At 57.6% G+C, this 20,406-nt stretch overlaps 1 protein-coding gene across 1 annotated transcript in view; it reads right to left on the bottom strand.

The window, feature by feature from the left end:
* The window catches only part of RND2 (Rho family GTPase 2), a 40,635-nt gene extending 20,571 nt beyond the window's left edge, over positions 1-20,064 (bottom strand). Inside the window, exons 1-2 of the mRNA XM_075911249.2 lie at positions 19,768-20,064; positions 18,533-18,620 (exon numbers count right to left, since the gene is read on the bottom strand). Coding sequence (XP_075767364.1) covers positions 18,533-18,620; positions 19,768-19,866 — 187 coding nt within the window. The 5' untranslated portion in view covers positions 19,867-20,064. The remainder of the gene's footprint in view (positions 1-18,532; positions 18,621-19,767) is intronic.
* Between the last annotated feature and the right edge of the window lie 342 nt (positions 20,065-20,406).

Below are 20,406 nucleotides of genomic sequence, written 5' to 3'. Positions count from 1 at the left end.
ACACACACACACACACACACACACAGGAGTGACTCTGACACACATACACACACAGAACACAGGAGTGACTGACACCCCCCCACAGGAGTGACTCTGACACACACACCCCACAGGAGTGACACACACACACACACACACACACACCACAGGAGTGACTGACATCCCCCCCACAGGAGTGACACACACACACACACACACACACAGGAGTGACTCTGACACACACACACACACACACCCCCACAGGAGTGACTCTGACACACATACACACACAGAACACAGGAGTGACTGACACCCCCCACAGGAGTGACTCTGACACACACACCCCACAGGAGTGACACACACACACACACACACACACACACACACACACCACAGGAGTGACTGACATCCCCCCCACAGGAGTGACACACACACACACACACACACCCCACTCACACACACACACCACAGGAGTGACTGACATCCCCCCACAGGAGTGACACACACACACACACCCACACACACACCACAGGAGTGACTGACATCCCCCCCACAGGAGTGACACACACACACACACACACACACACACACACACCACAGGAGTGACTGACATCCCCCCCACAGGAGTGACACACACACACACACACACACCCCACTCACACACACACACCACAGGAGTGACTGACATCCCCCCACAGGAGTGACACACACACACACACCCACACACACACCACAGGAGTGACTGACATCCCCCCCACAGGAGTGACACACACACACACACACACACACACACACACACACCACAGGAGTGACTGACATCCCCCCCCACAGGAGTGACACACACACACACACACACACACACACTGGAGTTACTTACATACACACACACACACACACACACACACACACTAGTGCGAGAACAAAGTTCTGCCTCAAACCAGCCACTTTGCAATTCCAAGAGCTACAATACCAGAGTTAACATTATGTAAGGTGCCAGCTAAAGGCAGCTGCTTTCCGGATTAGTCGCTGCCCTGGCAGGTCCTGCGAGGAAGGGGGTTGTCAGTAACAGGAGATTTTATTCATACGGCACCTTCCACAGAACAGAAACCCAACAGGCTTTACACAAAAGCAGGGGCTTTCAAACAACAGGGCGCAACCCAGTGCTGGGGCGAGGAATGTCGGTCTCAGGTGACCAGTGGCGGGGGGGGGGGGGGGGTTAGGCAGCCACCTGCCTGTCCTGGCACTGCAGACTGCGCTGTGCCCCAGAAGCGGCCGGCAACAGCAACAGCGGGGGAGGGAACACACAGGGCTCTGCCCCCTACCCCTGCCCCGAGCACGCGCTCCGCACTCCCTTTGGCTGGAAACCTGCTGCCGGCTGCTTCTGGGGCGCAGCCTGGTCTGCGGTGCCAGGAGAGGCAGGAAGCTGCCTTAGCCCCCCTGCTGCACCGCTGACTGGAATCACTCAAGAAAAGCCCCTCCTACCCCAGCCGGGACCCCCCTCCAAAGCCAGAGCTCCCTCTTACACCCCAAAGCTCCCGTCCTCAGCCCCACCCCAGAGCCCACGCTCCAGACAAATTCTGTCGGGTTGCGGCATCAACAATTATCGTCAGTGGGGTCGTGAGAAAAAATACTTCACCAGCCGCCCTTAGCAGCAGGGCAGCACGCAGCAAATCCGCACAGTCACTTGGGACAGGGAGGAAAGAAGCACTCCAATGAGGAAGGACAGTCCAATGGTTAGAGCACCAAGCCGGGGCTTAGGGTCCCAGTTCTGTCCCCCACCTCAGACTCGCTGTGACCTCAGGCCAGTCACCGAGTCTCTCTGCCTCGCCATGGGGATCCCAGCGCTGCTTCTCCAAAGAGCAGGCGGGGACAGAGGCGTGCGAGATGGCGAGGGGCGACGGGGCCCACCAAGCGCCTAAGAGACGGTGAGGGGGTCGAGGATGGTAGGCTGCGATTACCCCACTGGGGGCCGGCCAGGAAAACAGAGCTCTGGTGGGCATCCGCCTGTGGGCAGCAGCTCAGTGTATTCATCTCATCCGAAGACACAGCACACTGCCCCCTAGCATCCCCTCAGGCCTGCTGTCCACAACTGTTCAGAGGGAAGAGCGCCCCCCCTCCTGGGTAAAAAGTAAACCCTTCCTGCAGCACCCAAGCTCTGCCTTGGAGGTCTCCCCTCCAGCTGCATGCAGAGCATAGCACTGCTTAGCTTGCACACATTGCCAGGGTTCACTAGTGCAAGGTGGCACCAAGAGTGAACAGAGGGTAGGGCACCGGGCTCAGCTTTTGCTACCAGGGAGGGAGGCGGCACAGCAGGTAGTTTGGAGGGAGTCAGGCGGCTCCCAGCTTCCTGCTCCGGCAGCAGCCTGGGAACACCTCTACCGGGGCAGAGCTGCCCAAGGGAGCAGGACTGGGCTCCGAGTGCCAGCAGCGGAGCGTGCCACCTGCTCCGTGACACTGCCGTGCACCGGGGGGCGGCGAGCCACCCCTCCCTGCTGCGTGAGGGCAGGATCTTCTTCCAGCTGCACCAAGGGGCCGATGGATGGGCCAAGGGCAGAGCAGGGAGGGAACACGATGCGCAAGGCAGGCTGGAGGGAAGTGTGCTTCCTGCCTCCCAAGTAGTATTCAAGGATGTAAAATCCCATTTAAAAAGTTAACCAGTTAAATATTACTTTAACTGGTTAACCAGGATCCCATTGGTTACCCGGAGCGAGTAGTGTAGGCAAGGGAAGGCATTGCCTTCCCAGAATTCCCTACACAACCCAGCCCTCAGCTGGGGTTGGACAGGGCTTGGCTGGAAGTGGGGGGCAGGGGAGGTTATGAAGGGACATGGTCTCACGGGAAGGGGCGTGGCTTTGGGTGGAAGGGGCGGGGCTTTGGCTGCCTTCCCCAGCTGGTCCTTCACCCGCCACCCATGATGCTAGTTGATGTTCATCCAGTAACCAGTTAACCCGTCACATCCCTAATTATTATTTGGGGGGACCCCCCCTTTCTGGGCTGCTGGCCTCTCCTCGCCCTGCTAGCACCCCTCTGCTTGGTCTGGGAGGAGAACTTACAGAGCCTCACTTGAATCCAGTGTAAAAACACAGCTGGGGGAGGCAAGTTATATGCAAGGGATGTGAACAAGTAATCACATCACCCGCAATGGGTGAGGGTTACCGGTAACTGGTTAACCAGTGGCCCAGCTGGGTTGAAGCAGCCCCCCCGCCATGGGTTCAACATTCCATTTCACCCGTTCTCGTTTTCACCGGGATTCTACATCCCTCAATGACGCACCCCAACGCAGCCGCACTGGAGCACAGACGCAGCTTTATCTACGGTCATTGGCTTGAAAAGGCCGCACTGCCAGACCTCTGCACAGCTCCACGCCCGGGAAAAGACACTCCCGCTTTGCTGGCCACAGACCCCCACCCAGACCCCCACCCAGCCCTTCCCTCGGCTGCCTTGCTGACTCCAGCCACCCCACCGCTTCTCTGGCCCTTCCTCGACCCCTTCCTGCCCTCTGGGATGCACAGGCCTGAGCAGAGCTCCTCTGAGCCAGAACTGCAATTGGGTTTTTCTCTCCTGCAGCCACCTTTATCCTTGAAAGGAACCTCCTGCAGCAGGCTGCTCATTTGCATGAAAAAGGCAGAGATCCATATAACAGCCCCACTATTTTCCCCCTCCCAGGACCTGTCCAAGGGGAAGTAAAGAAGTGTAAAAGGCCTGACAATGAATGAAAGGGACAGAAGTGGCAGCCAGGCCAGTCTCCAGGGGGAGTTGGGAACCCGCCAGCTGATTTTCTAAGAAATATCAGCCGGGACACCCTCCCAGGTCCCCTGGCAGGTCCCCAGGGCCAGCTGAATACCGAGTGCACGGCCTTCCAGAGCTGGTCAAACAGCCTTGTGAGGACACGCCTAGTCCCTTTGTCCCGTGGGAAGGAAGGAGAGGGGGAGGTTGATATTTGTCCACAAAAGATCCAGTTGGCATTTACAGGCAGCGAACGTGTCACAGGATCCTGCCACTAGCCTCACCAGCCTGGCCCCACAGAGAACATAGAATCCTAGAACACTAGAACTGGAAGGGACCTCGAGAGGTCATCAAGTCCAGTCCCCTGCCCTCACAGCAGGACCAAGCACCGTCTAGACCATCTGTGATAGATGCCTCTCCAACCTGCTCTGAAATATCTCCAGAGATGGAGACTCCACAACCTCCCTAGGCAAGTTAGTCCGGTGTTTAACCACCCTGACAGGAAGTTTTTCCTAATACCCAACCAAAACCTCCTTGGCTGCAGTTTAAGCCCATTGCTTCTTGTCCAATCAAAGGTCAAGGAGAATAATTTTTCTCCTTCTGTCTTGTAACACGCTTTTAGATACTTAAAAAAAACTGCTCTCCTGTCCCCTCTCAGGCTTCTCTTTCCCAGACTAAACAAGCCCAGTTCTTTCAGTCTTCCCCCATAGCTCATGTTCTCTAGACCTTTCATCATTTGTGTTGCCCTTCTCTAGACCCTCTCCAATTTCCCCACCTCTTTCTTGAAATGTGGTGCCCAGAACTGGACACAAGACTCCAGTTTAGGCCTAATCAGCGCAGAGCAGAGCAAAAGTAAAGGAAGAAGCAAGCAGGAACCCACATTAGATGGGAATTAAACCAAAAACAGCCATGTGGGAGGCAACTGTGCTAACCACTACGCTACCAGGGCTGTGTCTACACTGGCCACTTATTCCGGAAAATCAGCCACTTTTCCGGAATAACTTGCCAGCTGTCTACACTGGCCCCTTGAATTTCCGGAAAAGCACTGATGAACTAATGTCAAATCGTCAGTATTTTTCCGGAAAAACTATGCTGCTCCCGTTCAGGCAAAAGTCCTTTTCTGGAAAACTGTTCTGGAAAAGGGCCAGTGTAGACAGCCCAGATTTCTTTTCCGCAAAAAAGCCCCAATCGCGAAAATGGCGATCGGGGCTATTTGCGGAAAAGCGCGTCTACATTGGCACGGACGCTTTTCCGGGAAAAGTGCTTTTCCGGAAAAGCATCCTGCCAATGTAGACGCGCTTTTTCCAAAAATGCTTATAACGGAAAAGTTTTCCGTTTTAAGCATTTCTGGAAAAGGGTGCCAGTGTAGACGTAGCTCCAGGTGTGTGCAGCTCCTGCGAACAACTACAGGACTCCAAGCAAATCCCCTGTGATCCTTTACATCAAGGGCTGGCCCGAGAAGAAACCATTCAGCTACCAGTTTTGCCAACAGTCCAGACTTGGAGCTTTGTCCTTTCCCATGCTCTGGAATTCCTTCCGATACATCTTCCAGACTTGCAAGAACACTCAGGAAGACACCTGTTTCCATGCAGCACGTCCCAGTGGAAAGGCCACCCTGTGCGAGCCATAGGAATGGCACTTTGTGCCTTCACAACCCCAAAACAGAGGCCCATTGCCAACCGGGGCTCTGTAGACTCCCATTTCATAAAAGCTTCACAAAGAAACTCTGATTTATATGCACCAGCCATGTGACCGTGCGGATAGGCAGGGTCCCTGCCCTACAGACAGCAAAATCAGTAAGCGACAGAGAAACGGCAGCTTTTAAAGACAACCGGCTCAACATCTCTGGACTATGACAGATAGAATATTTAAATGCACCACTGAGGGGCAAGATAAGCGGAGGCCAAGGAATGAGCTACCGCAGCGTTTAATACAGCAGGCGCAGTCGAGTAAGGGAGATGCTCTGAGCTGCCGCTGGCTCAGAGAGACCGGCTTTGTTCTCCCAATCTGAAACCAGCCCCGTTCCCCCTGAATGAAAGTCGGAGGAATTTCTTGTCAATTGATTTGCAGGCAGACTGCTGAGCAGATTGTCCGATGCCCTCCTGGCCCCCGCTCAGCCGGGCACAAAGCGAGGTCAAGGCTCCCTGACCCCTGGCTAGCTGCACATGGGACCGAGCGGGTGGATAGCGCAGTGAGAAGCGGCACGTTGCAAGCAGTGGCACGGTGCAGGCTGGAAGGGCGAGACGTGGCGGAGGCAGGCCGGAAAGAATTCGGGTGGCAAATCCCAGTGAGCCCGCAAGCGAGGCTCTGCTAAGTGGGAGAGCACGACGGCGGAGCAGCTCAAAAGCACGGCCCAGAATCCAGAGCAGGGATGTGAGCAACACAAGGGGCACAATGCAGCAACGCGCAGGGATGGGGAATCCTGGTTCATCGGTTAGCCGATGAAATGGGGGCGGAAAGGGGGCCGCCACGGGCAGGGGGCTGCTCTAGTGCATTGGTTAACAATTCATATCCCTAGCGGTATGGGCGAGGAAAACCCCAGCCCCGCCCCTTTCTGCCCAGGCCCCGCCCCCCACAAGAGTCAAGCTGCTCCCCCCACACACACATACAGCACCATGAGGAGGGAGGGTGTGTAGCCCCTGCCTCTCCAGCCCGGAGCACAGGGAGGATGGGTGCTCAGGGGCAGCAACACTCCCTCCCCGCCCCCGGCGTTCTGCAGGCAGAGTGTGGGCGGGGCCAAGCTGGCAGTTTGGGAAGGCAAAGCCTCCCCTTGCCTAGCATACCGGCCGCCCATGCCTAGCAACAAGTAGAAGCCATTACTATTAAAGAGAAAGATCAACAGCACCAAAGGAAAAATGGAGCTTATGAAACTAAGGAGAATAGAAGCAAGGATACCCCAGTCTCCGCTCCGCTCCCCGGGGGCAGCTGGAGGCGATTCCACGTCTGCCGCTGAAAAGGAACGCTTGTACCACGACGCTTGTACCACGACCCATCTCACCCAGCGATCGCAAAGCCCTTCGCCACATCTTGCTGTCCCCCTCGGAGTCCTTTAATGCCACTTCAAAGAAGCAGGAAGACGCCGAGCTGTGGCTCCGGGCACCCTGGCCTTGCTAAAAGCAACCATGCAACACAAAGAAACCCCACTGCAGCCAACCCCTTCCTCACGGCGCCATCCCCAGCACAACCCAACTGGCAGGATGCTCCCAACGTGCACCTGCTCATAGAATCCCAGGGCTGGGATAGATCTCAGGAGTCGTCGAGTCCAGCCCCCTGCCCAAAGCAGGACCAACCCCAACTCAACCATCCCAGCCAGGGCTTGGTCAAGCCGGGACTTAGAAACCTCTAGGGATGGAGATTCCACCCCCTCCCTAGGGAACCCATCCCAGGGCTTCACCACCCTCCTAGGGAAATAGTTTTTCCTAATATCCAACCTAGACCTCCCCCACTGCAACTTGAGACCATTACTCCTTGTTCTGGCATCCGTCACCCCTGAGAACAGCCTCTCTCCATCCTCTTTGGAAACCTCCTTCAAGTAGTTGCAGGCTGCTCTCAAATCCCCCCTCACTCTTCTCTTCTATGGACTAAACAAGCCCAAGTCCCTCAGCCTCTCATATGTCATGTGCTCCAGCCCTGGATTCATTTTTGTTGCCCTCCGAAGGACTCCCGCCGATGCGTCCACATCCGTTCCGCAACGGGGGCATGGGGCACAACTGGATGCAATACTACAGAAAGCAGAAGCATTTCGCAACGCTTCTTGAGACTCCTCCGTGAACAAAGTTTTCCACCCGGAGACAGGACGCTCAGTGACTTTCGAAGGAATTTGGCCCCAGGACACCCCAGTTGGCTCTGCCGAAAATTAGCGCTTCACAGGATCAATTCAGCCACCTTTGGGCCAGTGCTCAGAGGGAACCAAGGCTGCCACCCATCAGTAAATTCTCAGACAGTCCATATAAAAGAGCTAAAATCGGAGCGGTCCGTACAATCCATAAAACCATTTAGATTCCAGCAAAAAAAAAAAAAACACCAACAAGCTTTGCAGTGCATCTGGAGAGTCCCTCTCCCTTAGCCCCAGAGTGAGCACTGCATCACTGGGGCAGCTCCAGGGGGCCTATGATTCCCAGGGCAGGGGTGGAGAGGGGAATTCTCCCACCGGGGGCTTCCTTTGACCTGCTGCTGGCAGGCGGAGGCTGCTCTTCTCTGCCTCCAGCTTTGCACTCTTCTTTGGCACTACTAGCATCAGCACAGCAGCAACTATTGGGGAGGGCGAGGGGATGCAGTACACACCCCTGTCATGGCTGGGAGAAAGCGGAAACAGCGAGCCAGGCATAGCAGCCTTCTTCTTCATACAACGCACAACCTGTGGAACTCCCTGCCAGAGGATGTTGTGAAGGCCAGGGTTTAAAAAACAACTCAATACATTCATGGAAATCAGGTCCATCAATGGCTACTAGCCGGAATGGGTAGGAATGGTGTCCCTCGCCTCTGTTTGCCAGAAGCTGGGAATGTGCGATAAGAGATGGATCACTCCATGGCTGCCTGTTCTATTCGTTCCCTCTGGGGCACCTGGCATTGGCCACTGTCGGAAGACAGGACACTGGGTTAGATGGACCTTTGGTCTGACCCAGTCTGGCCATTCTTTATGTAGGCTCTTTGCTGGTAAGTCACAGTGGGGCGGTCTCCTGTGGCAGTCCCTGGTCCCAACCTGGCAAGTGACTCCCGGGTGTCCCTTCCCAGGGTGGAAGGAGGGCCTGGGGGACTGTAATAGGAATAGGATTATGTCTACATGCATGTGGACTATGGTTCACTTCTGTCCTCTGGAGCCATCTTATATCCCGTGAGAATGTGGCCATAAAAAAGTTTGGCCGTCCGTGTGTTGTTTTTTTAATAACATATTGGCCACCCTGCTGGGACCGAGGGGAGGCGATTCGACAGCCTAAAGCCCCAAGAGCCTGAGCTGAGGTTCGTGCCTGGCAGGACACAGCCGCTGCTCCTGAGACGTTGCTGTAACCCCGAAGTCTGCGAACACCAGGCAGAATAAGGGACCATCTGGAAAGAGCAGGACGCAGACAACAGCTTATCAACTCAGACAATTAACCTCCGCTCCCAGGTCTGGTGCTGAGCATTAGAAAAAGCCAACAAGTACATTACAAACCCGGCTGGTGGGTTTTCCAAATGGCCGTGACCAGGAAAAAGGGGGGTCGGGGGAGCGGAATTTTCCCACTTTGGGGAGGGGGCGTTTCTGGGCCTCTCGCCAGGCCTCGTTACTGAACAGCTGTCGCTCACAGGAAGTCCAGCTCGTGTTGTTATTGGCAGAGGAATCCCCCAGTCGAGGCAAGAGTCGGGGAGCTGGTGCCAAGCTGCAAACCCCGGCACGGCAGGCAGGAGGCACTCCAGACGGTCCGTAAGGGGAGCTTTGCTGCACATCAGCAGGAGGGGTTGGGCAGAGAGGGCGATTCCAGATCACGCCTGGTTTAGGGAAGCCGGGACCAGCCCCATCAGCGGAAGCCCTGGGCCAAGCACAGGCAGATCTTTGACCCCCATGGCAGCTGTGACGTTGCTCCATGCAGGAAGGGAATGGAGACTGGCCCGGGGCCCGTGAGAACTGGCATCTCCAGAGGGAACACGCAGGGCGAAGTGGTCTCTGGCCGCCGGGCTGGTGACTCCGGTGGGGAGTTCTCACAGTGACTAGAACTGGCCCCAGTGTTACCCCAGCTAACAAGCAGCTCCGCTCCTTCAGCTGGAATCCCGCTGGAGGAAGCAGGCGAAAGAACAAGAAAAGTCTCCGGATGCGACACACCCAGAAGCCAGGGGCTGTAGGCACCACGAGCACCTTCCAGGTTGTCCCACGCATCTCCTAGCCCAGTCCCTGCATTACAGCAAGGCACCAAAATTGCGAGTCCGCCGGTTCCCTCAGCACTGGGTATCCCGGGGAAAGGTCTTTGGGACCAGCCAAGCGCATGCAATTAGCTCCCCACCAGTGGGGATGCCCCACGCTTCGAGCGGCAAAGAGCTGGCAGGCTGGCCAAGAGCACGGGGGCGTCTCCTTCCCGAAGGGCTGGAGCTCATAAACGTGGGTGGTGGGCGACTCCAAAGTTTGGGGAGGCAAGCCCCCACTCAGCCCCGCCCCCCGGAGCCCAGGTCTCTCCCCCTACTGTGGCTGCTGCTGGCCCGTCCTGAAAATCCCGAACATGTCCGGAAAAAAATTGGTCGAACAAATAAATAAATAAATAAATCCCTCACCTTCCCATACTCCCAGCCGAGAAAAATTGGGTTTCTTTACTGGACAGAAGACGCAATCACCGGACTGTCCGGGCAACCCTAGCTGCTGGCCCTTGGCCCTTCCTTGCCCCATGGTAGCATCCCCAGCCTGAGAGCCCCTGAGAGCCAGCAGACAGTGCAGCCCAGGTCTGAGTGTCTGGAGAACTGCCCAGCAGGCATGGCACAGGGCTGGGGCCCTGCTGTCTGCATCCCTGACCAGCAATACCCTCCCGCAGCCGAGCTGCCAGCCCCAGCGCTGGACGGCCAGAGTGGTCCCAGCTCTGGGAGGACTTGCCTGCCCCGGGCTCTGGCACCACAACAGCAGGCTGGGGGAGTGGGCCTGGGGGGGTTCTGGTGTAGCATGGGCAGGGCCGGCAGAGGCTGCTTGGGAAGGCAGCGCCTCGCCCTGCCGCCGACCCCCGCCGACCCCCGCCGCCCATGCTCATGGACTGGTGCACTTGATTTCTCCGGCGGGCCGGGCGTTGAAGGAACGCTGCGTCTCCCCCGTTCCGAACGGCCCTGCCGTGCCGCGCCGTCCCAGCTCATTCCGAACAAGCTTTACTTGTGCGAGCCACAGCCCCCCTCCGCCCTGCCCATCCCGCTCCTGAATCAGGACTCTGGCATTTCCCGCCGTTCCCGCTTCCACGGACCAGGCTGTCCTTTACACGTATGTCTGGCAGGGAAAAAACGTGGGATTCTGGTTACGGGTCTGGCTGCTCCCGCCCCGCAGGGCTGGATTCTGAGGGAACTTACTGCCCCCGAGGGCTTTCTGCAGGGCTGTTTATGGCGCTTGCCCTGACAGGAAGCCTCCCCTCCCCCTTCGTTACTTGTACGGCTGCGTATGCGCCGCTAACCGATCGGGTGCTGCAGGTGGGTGGAGGAAGAGACAGTCCCTGCCCCAAAGCACTCGCAGTCCAACAAGAAGGGACACAGAGCTGGAGAAAGGGAACGTTATTCTCTCCTGTGTCCAAGAAAGAACAAGTGACTGGAACAAGGGCCCATGGGAAGCGTGTGTCGGAGAGCGATGAATCCATCACTCTTTAACACCCGCCTCTCGCTCCCCAGCCGGGTCCCCCTCCCATCTCTCCACGCCCGTCCACCAGAAAATCTCCGCAGACTTTACAGGCCTATAGGAAGGTTAGCCTGCCGGCGAGGTGGAGAAACACCTGTCGCTGCAGACAGCCACGCCCTGCCCCTACCCCATGGAACCAGGAAGCCAGAACTACACTGCTTGGCTGAAAACCTTCACTGTTGTGCCACGCAGCACCCCAAATCTCAGCTCCCTCTCACCCTCCCCGCACTTCGCAGCCCTGCTGCCCAGAGCTGCTCCAACCCCATGTACGCCCTGTCCTGCTAAACGCCCCCCGGGACGTCCCTGTGCAGGGAAATCAGACTCTGCTAGCCTCTTCCCAAGCACACAGGAAATCTATTTCCAGCAGTGGCATTCCTGTTGCGAACCCTGCAACTCCTTAAACTGCTGCCCGCTGGGTTATCGGCCCGCCTGAGAATGTGACCCGGCTGCACATATTTTTACGCTTAACTTATTTGTCATTGGCATGTTGGCGGGGGGCACTGGAAGTTATTCTGGGATGAAAGGGCAGCACCACACTTCTCTGCCTCGGAGCAAGTGGCCCCCGAACTCTTCCCAGGCCCACGTTTGCCCTTTCCCGTGGACTAAGGGAAGCGGCGGTGGCGATCCTGCCGCCACTTGCCCTGGGACCTTGGGAACGGGAAAGCTCCAAGAATCCACGGCGAGGGCCCCCCCCTTAAACCCCAACCCTATTCAGTGCCGTAAGCTCATCAACATTCCTCAAGAGCTCGCACGGACGAGGGATTTGTGATCAGAAGCTGTGGGTTCCCACACTCCAGACCACACCGAGGCAGCTGAATGAGAAGGGAAGAGGGGGAGGGGGAGAATTTCCGATTCACTGGGTTATTCTGTCCTGAAAGCACAACCACCGAGGCAAACACGGCCCGCAAGCCCTTGCCGGAGCAGCCGCACAGGCAGACGGCACAGCTTAAAACACCCAAGCCCGGGGAGCAGCAGGCCTCCAAGAGAGGTGGAGGTAGCCCCAAAGCCCTAGCTACAATACAGCTCCCACTGTCCCTCCTACGGCGGGGAATTCTGGGTCCCTTTCTTCTCAGCACAGACAGGTGCAGCCTTCCTGCCCAGAGGGGCTGAATCGGAGCGAATGGAAGGCAGTCGGGCCGGGATCCACCGTTGGCATAGCTACCCCTCCCGTCGGCAAGGCGGGCCTGGCTTCCAAGCAAGGATCAGCCGCCTCGGTGCGAACGACAGCTTTGCCCGTCTCCACGAGGGGGGCGCTGGAGGATGCGAGCGCAGCTGCCCACGGGCGCCGGCCGTCTGCACCGGTAGAAGCTTCGGCTGCAGCGACTGACCTCCGCCGCACAAAGGAGGCAGCAGATGACTTGGCTCGCTTCCTGCCCTTTCCGAGGGGAGAACACCAGAGGCGGGGATTAAAGCCCAGACCGGCCATCTCTCCCTGGCAATACAATGCTAGGAGAGCCCCCCAGCTCCCCACTGGAGTCCTTGGCCCTGCACAGCGGTTCCCAAAGGTCCCACTCCCTCCAGCAAAACACTCCCCTGCTCCGGACGGACAGGTGGGCTGTCCCCATCTCCTTTCACAGAGACAACCCCACTGATTTGCTGCTTGTCCTACAGCCTCAGAGAGTGGTTCCCGACCCGTGTGTCATCTAAGGCTATTTCTCCAAATCTAGGAACCGGAGCAAAAGAGGGGGCGCCGGGGGCGGGCCGCTACCGCCAGAGCCAGGAAAGAGAAAGTCACTCTGGGTATGTCTACACTACCCTCCTAGTTCGAACTAGGAGGGTAATGTATGCATACCGCACTTGCTAATGAAGCCCGGGATTTGAATTTCCCGGGCTTCATTAGCATAAGCGGGGAGCCGCCATTTTTAAATCCCCGCTGCTTCGAACCCCGTGTAGCGCGGCTACACGGGGCTCGAACTAGGTAGTTCGGACTAGGGTGCCTATTCCGAACTACCGGTACACCTCGTTTCACGAGGAGTAACGGTAGTTCGGAATAGGACCCTAGTCCGAACTACCTAGTTCGAGCCCCGTGTAGCCGCGCTACACGGGGTTCGAAGCAGCGGGGATTTAAAAATGGCGGCTCCGCCCTTATGCTAATGAAGCCCGGGAAATTCAAATCCCGGGCTTCATTAGCAAGTGCGGTATGCATACATTACCCCGCTAGTTCGAACTAGCGGGGTAGTGTAGACATACCCCCAGGTGCGAGCCAGCGGCAGTAAACACAGCGGAGAGCCGCAGGGAGTGAGCAAAAGGAGCCTTCTCTTTGCAAACTCTGGGTCGACCCCTTTCAAGGTTCGGCTGCAGAGCGAGGTCCCCAGGAAGCGGGCAAAGCTGATGGCAGATGGATTTGCTGAACCCACCCGCCGTTCCCATAGAACGCAGAACTCCACAGGCCACTGGCCCGGAAAGACCAGCCGCCGACTCCCAGGGCTTCACAAAAGGCAGCCTCCCACCGCCGCCCAAGAACAGCCAACCTGCCCAACCCCAGCCCGTGGCCAGCCAGCAACCCCGGAGGGAAGAGCCGCTCAGAAAAGTCATCAGCCTCCTCTTGGCAAACATGTCAGTAGGGGTCACTCGCCTACCCAGCCCTTTTCACAGCAGGCTAGGTTCTCTCTCTGCCCCCACTCCCGGTGGTGGGGCGGTAAATAACTCCACCAGGACACAAGGCAAATGGGAGGGTTGCTCCGTGCAACCGGTACGTCAGGCCGGTGCAGACTCAGTCAGGGAGTGGGCCGGATCATGCCAGATCGGAACGCAGGCGCTGCCAGGTGGAAGGGCAGCAAAGCAATCTCTCCCTGGCAAGACCATGCTAGGAGAGCCCCCAGCTGCCCACTGGAGTCCTGGGCCCTGCACAGCTGTGCCCAAAGGTCCCCCTCCCTCCCCTTCTCCGGACTGACAGGTGGGCTGTCCCTATCTCCTTTCACACAGAGACATCACCTGTGGTTTTCAAAAGGGCACATACCAAAGCTGGGGCGGGGGGGGCGGACATCCCTGCTGCGCCCCGACCCGATTCCTCTCTCATGCTGGGCCTGGGTGTAGGACCGACGTGCACGACCCACCTCTGCAGGGGAGGGGACCTGAACCGCTCTCTTGTTCCCTTCATTGCCCTACGAATGGCTGAGCACTCAGGCCCGGAGCGAAATTCCTGGGAACGGGGCACAACCCGCTGGCACGGCCCTCGCCATCACGGGAGGCTTCACTCTCGGTGAAGGCTCCAGGGGGCCCGGAATTGCCGGCTAAGCCAGACTCCCCTGCTGCCAGCTATGAAAACCTCAATGGCGCATTCCGGGTTAAAAGGTTTTCCAAAGGAACTCCAAGTCGGCCGTATGACTTGGGGTGAACTGGGTAACCCCCCGCTGCCATTCCCCCACGGACAGCAAGCCCCCCATTAGATTTACCTGTTCCCTTGCCCGCCGCTAGTGGCAAAGCCTGCATTTGCCACTTCGCGAAAGGGGCAAGTCGAGCCTGATCAGCCAGCATTAACCAGCTCTCTGCCCATATCGCCTGGCTCCCTTCGCCCCAGGCCGCTGCTCCCAGGAGCTGAGGACAAGATCCCTATTTGGAGCACAATCCTCGAGAAGCCTCTTGTACGGCCCAACAAACTGCGGCTGCCTTTAGCTCCAAGAGAGGGAGTTTTCCAACCCAAGGACTCCTAGGCCAGTGCCCATTACTGGACATGGGGCCGCATGGGGTGGTCCAACTACCTAATTGCAAAGGGGAAAAAATTGCAAGGCAGCTCCCTCGCTCAGGTCTCCTTACAAACTCCAGGAGGGTGGAAGCCCAGGACGCCAGCTTCAGTTACCAGGAGAAAAATATGAAGCAAAGTCTCAAAAGGAGGAAAGGAAGAGCTACCCAGACATCCCTCCCCTCCAGCCGAGGATGGAATTTAGTGGGAACAATACTCCAGTGAAAAGGGGCAGCAGGTAGCCCCCGGTCCAAAGAAAAACATCCCACTGGCTGCAGCTCTCCACCGGCAAGGCAATTAGCGGCTCCCGATCCCATCAGCTCAGCTGCTTCCACTTGCTATTGTGTGAAAGTTATTTTACTCAAAGCTTCTGGTGACAAGTGTCTCCAAGGGGAAGTGGGAATTCGACAGCAGCTCGCAGTCTACGGCTAAAAATATCAGTTTGGTTACAGGGAGAAATTGGTGCGTGCTGCCCAGCAGGCCCACTTACTGAATAACCGGCTCTTGTGTATTTCCGATTAAAGCTGCAAGAAGGGACTGTGTCCAGGAAGCTACCTAGTGACCTCTCGCCGCAAGAACCCACTTAGAAAGGGCTTATGTGTTTCGGAAAGGAGAAGGCGCGAGGAAGAATCCAAGTCCCTTTGCAGCAAAGGGAAAAGGGAGATAAATATTAGCTGAAAGGGTAAAACTGAGTGTCGCAGAGTGCGAGGCGGGTTCATAATACATGTACATAGCTCTAAAGCCATTTCCTCGTGCCATTTTAATTTAAAAAAAAAAAAACTTTGATAGATTAAAGCCCGGGAAAAGTCCTAAAAAACCCACAGGATACATCAAACCGGCTACCATTCACTCAAAAGCCGACGGTTTAAACTCCGAGAGGCAGACATCCACCGCAGGGCCATTCACACCCTACCCCCAAAGCTGGTGGGGACAGGCCTCGAGGTTCTACCGTTCAGAAACTCCCGCCAGCAAATCCGAGGCAATTATTCTAGATAACAAAACTCACTATGCACGGGAGGTGGCGGGGAAGCCATGGTCAAGACAGGATTTTCGGCTCCCACCTCATTCTCTGGCTGATTTCCTGCCGCACTATACTGGGTTTATCCCAGGTAGTAATCCCGCTGTGAATAGGCCCAAAACCTTTAGCTGTGTAACTTTTACTGGACTATTGTCCCTGGGTGTCTGGAAGGACTTTATACAGACAAACCAGGCCAATCATTTCCCAAAGCTGAATGATTGCTTTGTGTATTCAGTCTCCACAGTTTCTGCCACTAGGTAAACACTGCGAGCTGAAGTCTTGTTTGAAATAAAGACCTTTCTACTTCATGGGCACATCCATTGTTTTAATATCTCCAGCAGCAGCCCTGCCAAGCAGTTCACTGCAGCTATTCCTCTTGAAAAGGCAAAGACCCTCTATTTCTCTCAAGACAGAGGGACTTTTTTTTGGCAGTGCACACTTCTTCCAGGCCAGGAAACTTCCAGTGAGAAGGATTCCACAGCTGCTCTTTCCACCAGGGCAGAGCGACTGTGCTAATCCTATCAATTAAACTATACGGCAAGGGTGAGATTTAAACATGCAGGAGCGCGGGAATTCAGATGCCAGGTTTCGTATGACCTGCACCCTCCCTTCCCATTCTGAATCCGACAGGCATAGGTTAGAAAAAATAAACACGAGCCTAGCTAAACCTCTCCCGCACGTCTCTAGAGCTGTCCTGGCTCTCGGCTGCATCAGGAGTCCAAGAAGGTTTCCAAAAGTAAATTTAAAGGGTCATGCAAAATGGTTTGCTAAATGGCAGCATTTTTATCAGCACTGCTACAAATAAACCATGTGTGTGGACTCCGGCTCTCTGTGGTGCAGGGAAGCAGCATTTCGGATCTCAGCAGAAGGCACAGACAAAACAAACACACAACACCCTTTGTCAAGGGGAAGAGAGACATGAGATAAAAAACCTTCCCGCAGCACATTCCTCAGCAAGGTGAGGTCTCCAGTCTTGAGAGCTTGTGTCTCCCTTTCCTGGCCAGCCTCACCTTGCATCTAAGAACTGGTTTTATTACCACACAATGGTACTCATTACACAACTAAACCAGGAAAGGCACGGAACGCACACAGCCGCTGTACGTACAGCAGCACTTCTGGGAGACTGCCTTAGTGCCAGCTAAAAATCTGTCTGGTGCAACAGAAGTTGTACTAAGGGGCTGCTGTATCATTTCGTATCTTCGTGTTGGGCCAGATGGGGAGGAACAAGTGGGCTTGCGGGAGGGTGCGGTGAAGCATGGCGCAGTGCCGGGAAGACACAGACACTACCCCAGAATGCAGCGAAGGGTATTTCATTTCTAAACCAGCCGGGCAAGTTCCAGGAAACAAATAGGCATTAGCTGGAAAGCCAGTCGTCACGAGCACACCCCAGCATGCCGAACGAGGCCACCGCGGCACACAGGGAAAGGAGAACAGCCTTATGGGATGGGGGCACACGCCACGGAGGGGAAAGATTCATCCCAGCCTGGTACAAGGGGGATATAAACAAGGAAAATTGAGGTTCGCTGTCAGGAATGGCTCCCAGAGCTGAAGCAGAAACAGGACAAACCCGGGCGACATGGACTGAAGAAAACAGCACAAATTTAGCAAAAAATCCCACCCTTACAGGCAGCTGCGCCCTGTTGCGTCAGCTCGACGGGGTTGGGTTTGGTGAAGGGAGATGGAAATGGAGTTTCTCACCGTCAGGGACTAGCCCCTTGTACAGGGCTGGCCTTACCATGAGATGAACTGAGGCGGCCGCCTCAGGTGCCAGACTGGGGAGGGCGGGGGGGGAGAGACACTAGAACCCAGAGTGTAGAAAATTGTGTCTGCTGCTGGTGCATATGTAGGTAGCAGAGCAGCACCAGGAGAGGAGTAGAACAGGGAGAAGGCAGAATTGAGACCTGGCAAAGTTTTGGCCCAAGCGAGGGAGCATGGGGGTGTCATTTGAGCTCCCCGCCTTAGGTGCCAAAATGTTGTGGGCCAGCCCTGCCCTTGTAATACAGTGAAGGGCATGATCCTGACTGGCCATGAGGGGCAAGACTAGGTGCTGAAATGAGGGGTGCAGAGAGGGTGCTGCAGCACCCCCTGGCTTGAAGTGGTTTCCAGTATATGCAGGCTGTACAGTTTAGTTGAGTGGCGGTCAGCACTCCCACTGTAAAAATTGTTCCTGCACCTCTGGGGGCAGGGAAGAGGGCAAAGGAGCCAAGAGCCCAGCCCCCCCCCCCCCCCCCAACACAGTTGTCAGTTCAGAGGGCCAACTTCCATGGGTCTTACAAGGCAACTTGCAGGAAACAACAAAAACACCAGCGCTCCCCCCCCCACACACACACATACCCCATTGCTCTGTCCCGCCTACAGCCTGCAGGGGTCACTAATTCTGCTGCCTGACATTAAGACACATCACCCAGCTAGGCAAGAGGCAGCCCCAGGATTCCCGTGGTGGGAAAAGGACACAGCTCTGCCACGGTCTGGTGTGGGCAGAATGCCGTCCCCCCAGGCCAGCCGATCAGGCAGCTTCCTCCTGGGAGCAGCTGTCGAACCCTGGTTGGGGAACAGGGGGGTCGGCAAAGCTGGGCGGGGAACTAAGTGGGGAAGGGACAGAGCGGAGAGGGACTGAAGAGAGCTGGGGGACCCAACAGGTGGGGGCGAGGGAGGGGGGTTCCAGGCTTCCAGCAGGCAGCAGGGAACTGGGGGCGAGTCCTGGCTACTGACCCCGAGTTGCAACATTGACATGAACTTTTACCAGCCAAGCCACAAAACCCACCCTGCGTCCCCGCCAGCCTGTCTGGCCCCTCACCTGAGGTGTCCCACATGTTGAGCTCGATGCGCTGCTTGTCAATCTCGAAGCTCGCCGTGTAGTTCTCGAACACGGTGGGGACATAGTTCTAGGGGAGGGGATGGGGCAAGTCAGGGTCAGCCGCGGCCGCACGGGCAGTCCCGGGGAGCAGAGCGGATCTGTAACCCGCCAGGACAGACCCTTGGCCACATCCAGCGGCACCTCCAGCCCTTACACCCAGCTCCCTCAGCTGCCCCCTGCCCAAATCCTCCATCCCAACACCCAGCTCCCCCACCCGCACCCCCAAATCCTCCACCCCGACACCCAGCTCTCCCAGTTTCACCCCGACACCCATCACCCCTGGCCATGGCCGCACCCCCAAATCCTCCACCCGGACACCAAGCTCCCCCAACTGCACCCCCAGCCCAGAATCCCAACTCCCCCGGCCACACCCACATTCTGGGCTCACTGCTCCCCTCCGCATCCCAACACACACCCAGCCCTTACCCCCAGCTGCACCCCCAAATCCTGCACCTGGACCACCAACTCCCCCAGCTGCAACCCCAAATCCTTCAGACGGACAGCCAGTTCTCCCAGCCACCCTTTATTCTGCACCCCAGCCCATCCCCCCAGCTTCCCAGGCCACGTCCCAGCCCTCTTTCATCCCACACCGCACCCACAGCCCAGACCTCTTCGGCACTCAGAGACACCCCAAATCCCTCATCTGGACTCCGGCTACCCTGGCTGCACCTCCAAATCCTCCTTCCAGCCCCCCAGCCCAGAATCCCAGCTCCCTGGCTGCAACCCCATCCTGGACCCCTGCAGCCCACCACCACACCCCCAGCCCATCCCTCCCATCTCCCCCACTCACACACCAGCCCCCCTTCACCCCCCACCGTACGGAAAGCCCAGACCCTTTCAGCACTCAGAGGCACCCCAAGCCCTCACCTGGACTCCTGTTCCCCGGTCGCACCCCCAAATCCTCCTTCCAGCCCTCAGACCAGAATCCCAGATCCCTGGCTGCACCCCCATCCTGGACTCCCTGCCCCCTTCAGCCCCCACCACACCCCTCCCAGCTCCCCGACCCACACACCAGCCCCCTTTCACCCCCCGCCCCCCGTCGTAAAAACCCGGACCCTTTCCGCACTCAGAGGCACCTAGATCCCTCCCCCAGAGCCCAGCTGCACCCCACATCCCCCAGCCGCACCCCCAGCTCCCCCAGCCGCGCCCCCACATCCCCCCGCTGCCGGCCGCACCTCGGGGTAGCAGTCCTTGGCGAAGACGTGCAGCAGGGCCGTCTTGCCGCACTGGGTGTCTCCCACCACCACGATCTTGCAGCGGGCCCCGCTCTCCATGGTGCCGCTACGCGCCCCGCATCGCAGCGCCCGACTCCGCTCCGGACCCTGCGCCCGGCGCCCGGGCCGCTTTAGCCGGGACCAGCCCACGCGCGGCCGCGCCCCCGGCTCCCCACGGCACCAACCAGGCGCGGAGCCGCAGCCGCCGCCCCGCCCCCAGCCCCGCCCGCCCCCGCCTCTGGGCCGGGGAGCAGAAGGGTCCGTGAGAGGGGGCGGGGGCGACGCTGCCTCCGCTAAGCCCCCACAGCCCTCCCCCCATGACCCCCAACTCAGCCCTCCCCCCCGTGACCCCCCAACTCAGCTCTCCCCCTGTGACCCCCAACATTCCCCCCCCCCCCCCACTGAGCCCCCAACTCAGTCCTCCCCCTGTGACCCCCCCAACTCAGCCCTCCCCCCGTGACCCCCAACTCAGCCCTCCCCCCCACTGACCCCCCAACTCAGCCCTCCCCCCGTGACCCCCAACTCAGCCCTCCCCCCCGTGACCCCCCAACTCAGCTCTCCCCCTGTGACCCCCAACATCTTCCCCCCCCCACTGACCCC

Source organism: Pelodiscus sinensis, chromosome 29 (genome assembly GCF_052426305.1).
Source record: "Pelodiscus sinensis isolate ZL-2025 chromosome 29, ASM5242630v1, whole genome shotgun sequence".
Lineage (NCBI taxonomy): Eukaryota > Metazoa > Chordata > Testudines > Trionychidae > Pelodiscus > Pelodiscus sinensis.
Note: the sequence above shows the minus strand (reverse complement) of the source record. Positions and strands in the feature narration are given on the sequence as shown.